The following is an 11,829-nucleotide window of genomic DNA, read 5'->3' on the forward strand; positions in this document are numbered from 1 at the left end:
GCAATCTAGGAAAATTTAAAAATTGTCATTGCATCTAGAAAAAACCACGGTTTGAAACGATGACGGTGAGAACCGTCAATGGCGAGCGTTATCAAAAAGATGGCACCACTTCCCACACATCGCAATCAATCAATTTGTTGAGAGAATACTTCGGTGAGCAGATAACTTCACGCTTTGGGCCGGTCGATTAGCCACCAAGATCGTGTGATATGACACCGTTAGACTTTTTTCTGTAGGAATATTGTCATATGGACAATGTCGCTTCGAATCAGGCCTTGGAAAGTTGGACTCAACGGATTGATTTTTTGAAAGATATAATATTCAAAAAAAATGCCAAAGAATGTTCTTTTGAATGATAATAACCATTTTCCATTATTTGAAGTTTCTATGTTTTTTTTTTTAACTAGAAAACCTCGAAATGGATCACCCGTTATTTACAAAAGTTAAATAAAATTAACCTTAAAAAATGCCTTCTCTTAAATAATGTGGGTTTAAGAATTTTTATTGACATATAAAATTATAGATTTTTTTCTAAAATTGGTCGCCCCCTGAAAGCCAATATTAAATGACCGAGTATATTTCGAACATCAAAAAGTTCTTTCATTTTTCATTAACACCTCAAAATTAAAATAATTTGAAGTGTTTGAATAACATTTCTGACATTCTTTCTAAAAATAATCTACCAACACATAAATAACTATGGACAAATTTTAATTTTCCCCCACTTTCATTAATTTTATTTTTTTTGGCTTCTTTGCAGACGTCAAACGGCTGAGGAGCGCGAAGCTGAACGTCAAGCGGCAAATCGTCTGATGTTATCCCTGCAGGCAGAAGCAATTAGCAAAGGATTTGCGCCACCACCAGCCGCGCAACTGTCCACACAAGCGGTTAACGGTGCTCCATTGGCGGCACTGCACGGACTCCAGCCCTGGGCTGAGACACACGCGGCTGGTTGCTAATCCTCCCCACACTAAGGACAAGCCGGAACCAGAACCGTACTGGTGCACCAAATATCTAAGTGCAGTAAAGTTCATTTGTGATATGCTTTGTATATATAGGAAAATCTACTACACTTACACATACATACATACTAAATATTATATATAATAAATACAAGCAAACGGAATTAATCTCAACAAAAATTAAGTATTAGCTATACTGTTTAATTTATAAGCGTAAAGAGGAAAAAAACTTAATTACTCTGCAAACTAAAATAAAACTAAGCCGAACTTAAGTTGTCACAGAGGAATTCTAAAATAAAAAAGAAAAACAAAATTGAAAGTGTAATAACATTTTTGCATTGTAGATGTAGCTGAAACCTTTTTTATTTATTGTCAGGTAAAGTTATAGTGCTTTTGAAAAAAGTTTTTAAATTATTTATAACGAAATAATGGAGTCTTTGTATATTTAATTTCCTTTGTGACAATTTGCTTTTAAACTAAAAAAGGCTTCAATTAAAGTTCAATTTGAAAATTAATAAATAGTATTAATATGTAGTAAAAAATCAATTAAAATAAGCTAAGTAATTGTAATGTATATATAGTAGTAAGCTATTGACATTCGTTTTTAGAAATTTTTTAATAAGTTAGATAAGCAATTATGGCATATGACTGGTTATTGCGCAAATATCACAACAAAATAGGACGATAAGTAGCACTTTCATACAAATTTTTTACTTGAGCCTTCAAAGCGCATTTTTAAAGAACAAAGATTGAGTTGGGAACTATTTTCAATGCTAATTACACTGATTTTATATGATCTTTAATCAAATCGAGAAAATATTAATCATATTATTAATAGCATATTTCTCCAAACAAAAACATTACGGAACTATAAAAATGTACTCAGACTAACAAAAAAAACCATTTTCAAGTATTTTTATACAAATCTTTAATATCGCCTTCAAAATAGGAGCCTAAGGATGGCACTCGTTGAAGACAATCAATTTTGTTTTTTTTCGGTGTCGACTCATTTTTGGAGCGACATTCTATGGATTGTTTCGACACCTAATCAGAAGTTATGAATACAGTAATGCGTCTCTAGACCTTCAAAAATCAAAGATTTGCTGTTTGAGAGTCATCGATTGACAATTAGAGACCTCGCTGATAGTATTGGAATAACATTTGGCTCAGCTCAAAGCATTTTGAAGAACGTTTTGTGTCTCAAACGCATCAAGTCTCTATTGTGGTGTCTTTATCACAATAATGTGTCATGTCATACTGCAGTGGTCTTCGCGACTATTTTGAAAAAAAATTCGACTCATAGATACATATCGTTCCTCAATCACTGTGAACGCTTGGCTTGGCTTCATGCGACTTCTGGCAATTCAGCAAACTCAAAAGTTTTGACACAATTAAGGTGATAAAAACCGAATCGAAAAAAGGTCTTGAAGGCTACAGCGGAAGAATACTATTCCGACTGTTTAGAGGACTGGTAAAAGCGTTTGCAAAAGTGCGGTTTATCGGACCAGGATTACTTTGAAGGGGATGAAATAGACTTGGAAGAAAAAATTAAGAATTGAACTACATTTTATAGACAAATTCACCTTAGTTTGTGCTTACAGTAGTATAGGTTCAACCGATATTCGCTCAGTTTAACTGAGACCCAATCATTCAGGATTAGCTCCCAAGAGCTACTAGCGAAATATTGAAATACTATATATTTGCAATCCTATAAATTGTAAATTAATTCCTGGAGCGGATGTACTCTAAACATATACCGTCGGCTTTAATACAATTTTTTCAATTCAAATAAACTTCCAGGCATTTTATAACATTGTCGCTTTAACTGAAATATTTTAAGGCAAATGAGTGCAAATAGAACAATCGTAATAACTGTCGGTATGCCATAAGCGCTTTAGTACATTTAGAAAAACATAGATTACAGCTTTTTTAACACTTGCGTTTTCTTAGACATAAAAAAGGACGAGAAGAACAACAGCACAAACACTAAATCGCTTGCGAAACTCTTTCCGACTTCAACAAAGCTTAGAATATTTTAATTAGTTTAGGTTAACTTTAAATAAAACCACAAGAAATCGTGTATAAAAATCAGTAATAATAAAACACGACGCATTATTTAAAATAATAAATGTACAAACTTATGTAAATATCTGATAAAAAGAAATAAATCGTGTTTTTCATTATCATCATCATCAAATCATTGAGTTACAAAATGCTAAAATTTTAATAGAATTCGCGTGTGTACGAAGTGGAACAGATGATAGACGGTGGAGTATCAATACACTCAGCCGAAATCGATGGCCGAGCGAAAGCAAATATCAAATTATTGTAATGGTGCAAAGATTTGAAAATTAAAACTTGCTTCATACTTTCAAAACTTTCTAAAATAAGTATTTGGCAATATCCATGTGCATTAGGGTGAGCCAAAAAAATACTAAAATTTAATTAATGGGTAAAAACGAACTTATACTCAAAGACATAAATATATCCGTGTTTCTAGCAATTTTTTTGTGATAAAATCACTGATATCTTTTGAAGAAATTTAGTCAAGTTGTGTTTTCTTTAATGTAATTTTGTTTTCACCAACTTTGTGCTCGTCTTTTTTTGTAGAGGACTAGTTCTTTAGTTTTTAAGATATCGATTTGAAAATTTTCAAAAGATCTTTTCTTCTCAAGAAGATATCCAAGTATAGCACACAGCTGACAAACTTACCGGTTGAACTCAAATCCTTGCATGGAACACTTTTTCATTTGACAAGATATCTTCGCTAATTTGACTCAGATTATCATAAAAAACGTTTGCTGCAATATGCAAACATATCGTTTAAGATCGAACTACTACAGCACATAGCTGCTGCTATAAGAACCAACCGATCAAAATCATATTAAAGATATTCTTATACCCTTATGTACCGCTAAAAATATACCTGTGAATGCTTACAAACACCTTTTAAAATTAGGCTAAAAATCATATCTTAAAGGGATATTTCCTTCTCCGTATATAGTTTCATTTTAACTCATAAATTTGGTATTATTTTTGGGTTTTTTTTTTTATTCACCCTAATGTGTATATGTACATTCAAGGTTTATTTAACACAGTTCCTTGCAGTGCCACATTACAAATGTTATGTTGTTCAAATTAATGGCATTGAAAAGGTTTAACATTTTTTTAGAAGGCACTTGACTTCAAACCCTCATCCGTGCTTAACGGTAAAAACGTGTTGGTGTATTTGCTTTGTTTATTGTTCTACCGTTTAAATGGTTGATATGGATATGCTCATTTCATACAAATGCACTCGTGACTCTTGACTACATACGCGTAGAAAGTAATTCCCCAAAGACCCGGCAGCGGCGATAAAAGATCGAAAGGAAGGAAAAATTAAGCAGAGACAACGGATTTGACATAACGTCTGGAAAACATTTGAAATTGATGAACTTGTTACAAAAACGCTGCGCTGCGGCAAAACACGTGTCGAAGCGCGCTCTTCATTTAACATCCAGTAGTCGCAGGAGGAAGAGCTGAAACAGCAACTGGGCTTGGCGTGCTGGCCCAACCTGCTACGTAATCAAACTGTAAATTATTATGTATATTTTTTTCCACCCCTAAAAGGCAATTATCCTTGCATGTCCTTGACTTGGAAAAAGGCGAAAAAAATGATGCGCTGTGCTTAATTGAAAGGGCGTTATTGTGCCAGCCCTCCGAGTGCTGCTGCGACTGTGGTATTAAATACATGTGTGTTGTTGTTCGTGCGCGAGTATTTCGCGGCGGTTACACGCATATCCTGTTTCACATCATTTTGACAATCGTTTTTATATGTTTGCTTATTGTTTTTATTACTTTGGCACTTTACCCGAAATGTCGCTGCTTTCGCTCTTATTAATGTAATTGCCAAACGGATAACGGATTTTCACACACGAGTGACATTTACAATAGCAAGTGCACTGCATACCCATTACAACTGCGAGTATAAACTCATGAGACGTGTGTCGACGCGGGTGAGGAGTGTGGTGTTGCAAGCAAATAAGTTTCAGCCAGTTATTATTTGTAATAAATTTTAATCACTTAATATTTAATGAGATTTGCAGAGAGTGCACAATTGCGGTAAATTCATCTCCGTTCAAACCTGAAAATTTAACAAAATTTACTACAGCACCAAAATTTTTGCATTTATTTTTCGGCTTCGCATTTTTAACGGTAGACCGTTCAACGTGTTGATGCGCAACTTTGCAATTGCAATCGAATGCTATGTAACGCCGGTGACATATCTGCTGTCAACAACACAGAAAATATGTGTATTTCAAATACTTTGTTGTTGTTGTTAGGTTATGAAATTGCAAAGGTGTTGCTTACATGCTTATGTGTGTGTATATGTATATTCTCCACAGCACTGGAGATCGTGACGCAAATTTAATTTCAATAAAAGTCAACAAGCACTTTTATAGAGAGTGAGAAAAAGAGCGAGCAGTCCTCGTTAACAAACTAAAACCCCGTGCAGCAGAGGACAAGAGAATGCACTTTGTACAGAATTGAGAACAAAGTGTCGAATTTGGTTGTGAGAACAGGTTTTGATAGCCCTGCAGGAAAAATAGTAACACTTTATACTTTTTATACAACACGAAGTATTTTTGCTACAATTTTAGAAGCGCGTCTTTTAAGTAAATAATCATCACAAACAAAATTAATAATTTGCTTATTTTCTATATTTCCTTGAAATTGCAATTTGATTTAATAAGCATTTTGCGACTATGATGATACGATGGTTGAGGCTGTTTACTAAATTTCAGATTTATTTTGTAGTTTAATATTAGTTTTTGTCGAATATTTGGAAATAAATTACCATTGGAGCTCCGTTGGCTTTTTTTTGTTTACTACTGGACTGATAGGCCTCAGACGAGCTCAGCAAGCGTTGGTCAACTGGCTTGACTTGACAAAGGACCGTGCATTGCAGTCTAAGTGTGAGCCATGCTGAGGGATCAGCCATCTAACCTAACCTAACTTTTAGGCAATGGGTATGTAAAAGAAGAGTTTAAAAATAGGTTTCTAGAAAATAATATTCTATTAAATTTAATATACTAAGAGTACAGCCAAAAATGATTTTCCAAACCTTTATAAACACTTAAAACCTTGTAATTTTAAATAATTCGTCATTAATACGAATAATTAGCGTATTCATTGGATTTTTATACCCTGATCAACGGCCCAGCTGAGCCGATTTAGCCGTGACTATTTGTGTGCCCACCTATACACGAACTAGTCCATCACTTTTTGAAATACTAATCTGAAAATTTTCACAGGAACAAGACATATTCACGAAATTTAACATAGATTAATGCCCAAGACAACGCTACAATATCAGAATAAACCCAGGCTATTATAGCTTCGTAGCGGATTAAGTTAAGATTTAAATAAAAAATATTCGGAAAAATGTTATCAAAAAAACATTTTCATAATAAAAATAACAGTATATTAAAAACAAAAAATATTAATAAATCGCTATTAAAATGTAAATACAAGTATATATATATAAACATATATTGGTGCATATAAACATTTTTAAATATTAACATAAAAATTCCTACAGGGCCCTTTTACAACGAACAATGTTGCCTGGGAAATTATCGATACATATTTATGTATGTATTTGCATTTGTGCGAAACGCAGTAGCAACAACGGCAAGGAAGCATCAATTGTAATTGCATTTTAATGCAATTTACGCTTCGGACGTCAACTCTACCACCATCATCCTCACTCGTGCGAAAGCGTACGAAAAGCTCATAGCGATTTACGAGTGTTTCCTGCGCCCTGCCAGCAGTGTCACTCGCCATAAACGGCATCAGTCAGCTTGTGGCAGGCTATGAGTGAATGAATATACACGCACACACACACACACACTTTTGAAAATATGTCCGATGTCCTTAATTTTACTTTTGCTCTTTTGCCAGATTAAAAGATAAAAATTCATATTCCCCAATTCCCAGAGCATACGTTCGCCGCCCAATGCCATAGCGTGAAGCAGCCACTGCAGCAATCAACAACGAACAACAACAACAGCAGCCGTAGCTTAAGCTCTAATACACATGTATGTTTGTGTGGATGTTCGGACATCTCGTGAAATGTTTGCTGTAAATGAAAAAGGAAAAATTAAACACGAATGACAGAGTTATTCGGACTTTGTTGCAATCATCCCGCCTCAGCCCTCACAAACAATCCCCGAGGATCAATTACCTTGTTAGCTAGAAATTCAATTTGAAAACATATTTCGTTTGCCGCCGCCACCGGCCAAAGCCAAAGTCGTTGCAACACCAGCACCACCCTCTTTCGTGACTTACAAATGTACAATCATTTACCACTTGTGTTTTGTATTCATTTATTGTGTTAATAGGAGTGCATACTCGTATGTGCATATGTGTGTGTGTCGAAAGTAGATGTTTATTTATGATTGTTGGAATGATTTGTTTGTTGTTTGTTGTTGTTGTTACAATCAAAGTGTTTGCAAATCTTTTGTGCCAAGCCTAGATACTTTTGGGTAGACTTTTATGTACGCCCTTATGTAACAAAATGCATGCTAGGCAATTAATTGTTTTATAATTATCAGAATATAAAATAAATGTGATTGAATATTTGTATCGGCTTTCAGGTTATTCCAATAAATTTAAGAGCTCTAATTTGCCCATGTATTATAAAAAATATTTATATTTTATATCTATATAATGTCATGTTTTATATCTATATCATTATCGATTAAAAGCGATCTTCTGGCGATATTTTATTGCATCACACCGATCACACAACCAAAGTCACACATATAAGTTGTCATTTTATGGGTTTCCTTAAGCCATATGTATCTTCAATAATACTTTTTTCATATAAAAAAATAAAATATTTTTTCAATTTTTTATTATTTCAAATATAAATTTTTTTCAAAGATTTTGTGAAATTTTCAAAAATATTCAAAACTCGGCCCTTACAGCGTTACTTCTGGCAATCCCTCGGAAAATAAGTGCCTCCGCGTTGACAGCAGAATTCATCTGAAGTAAAAAAGAAAAACATACGCGCTTTAGTTAAGACCATAAACTAGGTATTGATCGGAAATAAGTGAAAGTTCTATTTTCGGCAGACATTTTTACATACTATATGTATCAAATTTTGATGAAAATTTCTCAAATTTTTATTTCTAATAGTTGTAACTGAAAATTCCATATCCCTCGTGTAAGATCTGGTGAATAATATCTCGAAAGTGTAAAACTTCATTAAGGTCGGCTGAGGAGTTCGCGAGAAATCTTGAAAACCGACTTTGAAAACAAGGTTTCGTTAAAAACGCGTTTCAAGTTTTAAGATAATCTATAGCTAACCTAGAGCACGCAACTATTCAACGCTGTAACTCCAAAACTATTACTCGGATCAACTTGAACATTTAAATCAATATTCTAGAAGTTTTATAGAATTAAATAAGGCAATAGAAAAATCGATATTTTGAAGCCGTGAAATTCATGAAACCACTTAAGGATCTCAACTAGTGTGATTAAAAAAATCAAAATTTGTTTTCTTTTATACATATTTCGATATTTTAAAAGTAACATACTAAACTTATTTCAAATAGTTTTTGAGTGAATTTTTTTCAAAAAGTTTTAGAGTTACAGTCTTCTAAAATGTAGCAGCTTAGTTCAATCAAAAACAAACTACATTTTTCAAATTTGATTGCTTGTCGGAGACAAATGATCCGATCTCTAAAAAATTGTTCTAGATGTTCAATACAGTAGCTTACCTGTTTAATTTTGATTAATTCAATTTAAAAAAATGCCTCCATTTGGTCAATTTTTGTTTTTTGCATTGTACGAAGAATATGTTTTAGTGAGAGTTTTTTTTAAGTTTTATCCACAGAGCCGCAATCACTACAGCAATATACATAGAACCTTATTTTTTAGATATCGGAACGAGTCGAAAAATATTTAATTTTTTCTTCAAAAATCTTACTGCATATTCATAAAATATATATGTATATCTAACCTTAAGATGCACACCTAGTGTGAAATTTTCAAAAAATAAATTTTTTTCATTATTCAATAATATATCGATTTATAGCTTTGAAAATAACATATTAAAATTTCAAATCATTATCTGAAATAGTTTTTCAGTTACAGCCATTTAAAGGGTAACCGCTCAGTTCAACATTCAACTGATGTTATCCAAAAACGAATTTGGCAGAACAAAACTTAAGTTATTTTTTTTAACGTCGCTATTTTGTTAATTTTTTATTGCTATTTTTTTTATCATAGGCTTTAGTTTAACGAGAATTTATAATTTTTAGATTCCAACCACAAGAATGACTGGAATCACTTCATCAGTAAAGAACCTTTTCGAATATCTCAAAAAACACCTTTAATTTTTTTCTCTAAAGTTTCACTATGTATTTTTGAAGCATGTATAAATATACCCTGCAAATTTCAAAACAATCGATATTTTAGATTTTTTTATTCACCAAAATCGACGTCACACTAAGTGTACTCCTTGAAGATTGTTTTACGCCTTAACGCACTTACCAAATATATTTCATGACGCAAGGTGTACAAACTACTTTCATTTAGAAACCACACATTTTCGAATGGTTTATGGGAGCGCACCTATGTTTCAATGACTGATTCCAGCCTCTTTGACTAGATATGATAAGGACCATTCCTGTTTATCTAAGAAAATACTGTAAAGCAATGGTTTTTGACAGTTTTGGGCCGCTTCGGCTATAATCGTGTAAGCGGTTTCTACGCCAGTAATGGAGAACTTATAAAAGGCGATTGATATTTTTAGTGCACACTGTATATATGTATTATTTATTAGGGCGTTTACAAAATTGTGCCTTTAAAAAAACATTGTTTTGAAAGTGTTAAACTAAAGATAAAACTATAATTTTTTTAACAAAAAAATGTATCTGTTCATTTGTCAATTATTTTTTTCTTAATATTCAACGCCGAAAAATATTTATTGATAACATTAGACCCACCCTAATGTATATAAATAGCATATCCTTATACCAACTGCATATAAACATTTACGCATATTTACACACGTATAAACAAGACATTTATCACGCGGCATGAGTTATGAAATTATGTTGTTACAACAAAATACTGAGCAACACCAAATACACCCCTGATAATTTTATGATGTAACCAAAGTTGGTGTTTATGAATATTTGATGAGGGCAGTTGCTTGTTATACAATTGGCTATTTACATAACGACACTGTTGGGAGGAGAAGTGGTCATATGCAAAGAAAAGGGAGAAAACGTGACTTTAAAAGTGGAAAAATGTAATAAGGCTGCTTGCCATACATAATATTGCCAATATTTTGCACAAAAGTGTAAGTACGAGTATGTATATACATACAAACATATATATCTAGCTAATGCTAGCGTAGATTAGGTTAATATTTCAATCAATTAGTTATAAGCGCAAAATTAAAGTCTATCCGCAGGCGTTGAGAGAGTTAATGCCGAAGGTGCCTGGCAAAGAGGTTAGCTTAGATTTTAATACATGAAAAATCACTTTTCGGATCATTTAAAGAGATTTTATATGCTACTCATGGTAAGATATATGTTCTAGCGACAACTTTTAATGAAAATTTTGACAAAATATGTTTCATATATTTTTGATCATTGCCTAAAATCAGGCGCTTACACAAATTATGAACTCAAAATAAGACTTTAACACAGCTTAAGCAAATTCATGCTTTGTTATATACCGAAAAAAATAGCGGCAAAAATTTCTTTGAAAACCCATTGAGTCTCTCAGTTTTTGAAATTATTTCACGACCTTGAACATTTTTTTACTCCCTTCTTTGACACAAACACATATTTTGTTTTTCAATTTAGCTTTTTGCTATATTTGCACTATTTACTTATGTATGTACATATGTATATATGTAAAAGTATGCACATTTATAGTAATTTTAGACTTGCAAATGCATATAATATTATAACTATAGTTCGTAAAATATTTTAACGAAATCATACATATGTACAATAAATAACTGTATTATGTAAATGCGTATTTATGCTGTTCCAAATATTCTATTAAATATACTACTAAATTCGTGTCGAGTCGTTTCGTTTTATTAATATTTTATGGCCATAATCACGTTTTAATGCTTTACATAATCGTTCGTCTCGGCAGCATTCAGCTCTTCGTACAATTCATTTGATTGATGACGATTTCCAAATAGATTACCATTTACTGGAGTCAGAGCTTGAACGCCGGCACGAATCGACAGGGGATTGTGTAATAAATATTGCAACTGCATGAGACATCTAAATAATGAAATGTGATTAAATATGAATATTGAAAATAGTTTCGATTTGAACGCACCTTTCCAATTTGCGCTCGCTATCTTGTTGGAGCATTTCGGCAATATCATTGTCACGATGAGTGTTCACGGCCCGTTTGCCGCTGGTCCAGCCGTGCGAGTATTGGAACGTTTGGCCGAAGCATGTGGCCAAGAAGCAGAGGACAGCCATTGAGAAGAATAATTTGAACATGATGTTTATGCTGTGAATAGTAATTATTGCACATTATTTAAATGTTTATTCGATTGAATTATGTTTAAAGGAGATTTGTGTTGTTTTAAAAGAAAATGTCTTTCATAAAATGTATGTATGTACATATATGTATATATCTTCATATACATGAGTATATTGTACTATATAAGTAAATTCCTAGTCTACTTTATTATATTCATTAAAATTCTTACTCTTTTAACTTATTTGCAATTTATATATGTACATATATGTATATGTAAATATATATCACAAAACTTCTTAAATAATAAATAAGAATATTTAACATACAGTAACATGTAACTGAACGAAGTACAATG

General features: G+C 32.6%; 2 protein-coding genes across 2 annotated transcripts in view; one reads left to right on the forward strand and one right to left on the reverse strand.

The window, feature by feature from the left end:
- The window catches only part of LOC120766221 (T-cell leukemia homeobox protein 3), a 37,340-nt gene extending 36,022 nt beyond the window's left edge, over positions 1–1,318 (forward strand). The window contains exon 4 of the mRNA XM_040091596.1: positions 761–1,318. Coding sequence (XP_039947530.1) covers positions 761–959 — 199 coding nt within the window. The 3' untranslated portion in view covers positions 960–1,318. The remainder of the gene's footprint in view (positions 1–760) is intronic.
- Positions 1,319–10,844: 9,526 nt separating this feature from the next.
- The window catches only part of LOC120781812 (pro-corazonin), a 1,554-nt gene continuing 569 nt past the window's right edge, over positions 10,845–11,829 (reverse strand). The window contains exons 2-3 of the mRNA XM_040114034.1: positions 11,322–11,501; positions 10,845–11,263 (exon numbers count right to left, since the gene is read on the reverse strand). Coding sequence (XP_039969968.1) covers positions 11,098–11,263; positions 11,322–11,491 — 336 coding nt within the window. The 5' untranslated portion in view covers positions 11,492–11,501 and the 3' untranslated portion in view covers positions 10,845–11,097. The remainder of the gene's footprint in view (positions 11,264–11,321; positions 11,502–11,829) is intronic.

This window comes from Bactrocera tryoni, chromosome 1, assembly GCF_016617805.1.
Source record: "Bactrocera tryoni isolate S06 chromosome 1, CSIRO_BtryS06_freeze2, whole genome shotgun sequence".
In the NCBI taxonomy this organism is placed as follows: domain Eukaryota; kingdom Metazoa; phylum Arthropoda; class Insecta; order Diptera; family Tephritidae; genus Bactrocera; species Bactrocera tryoni.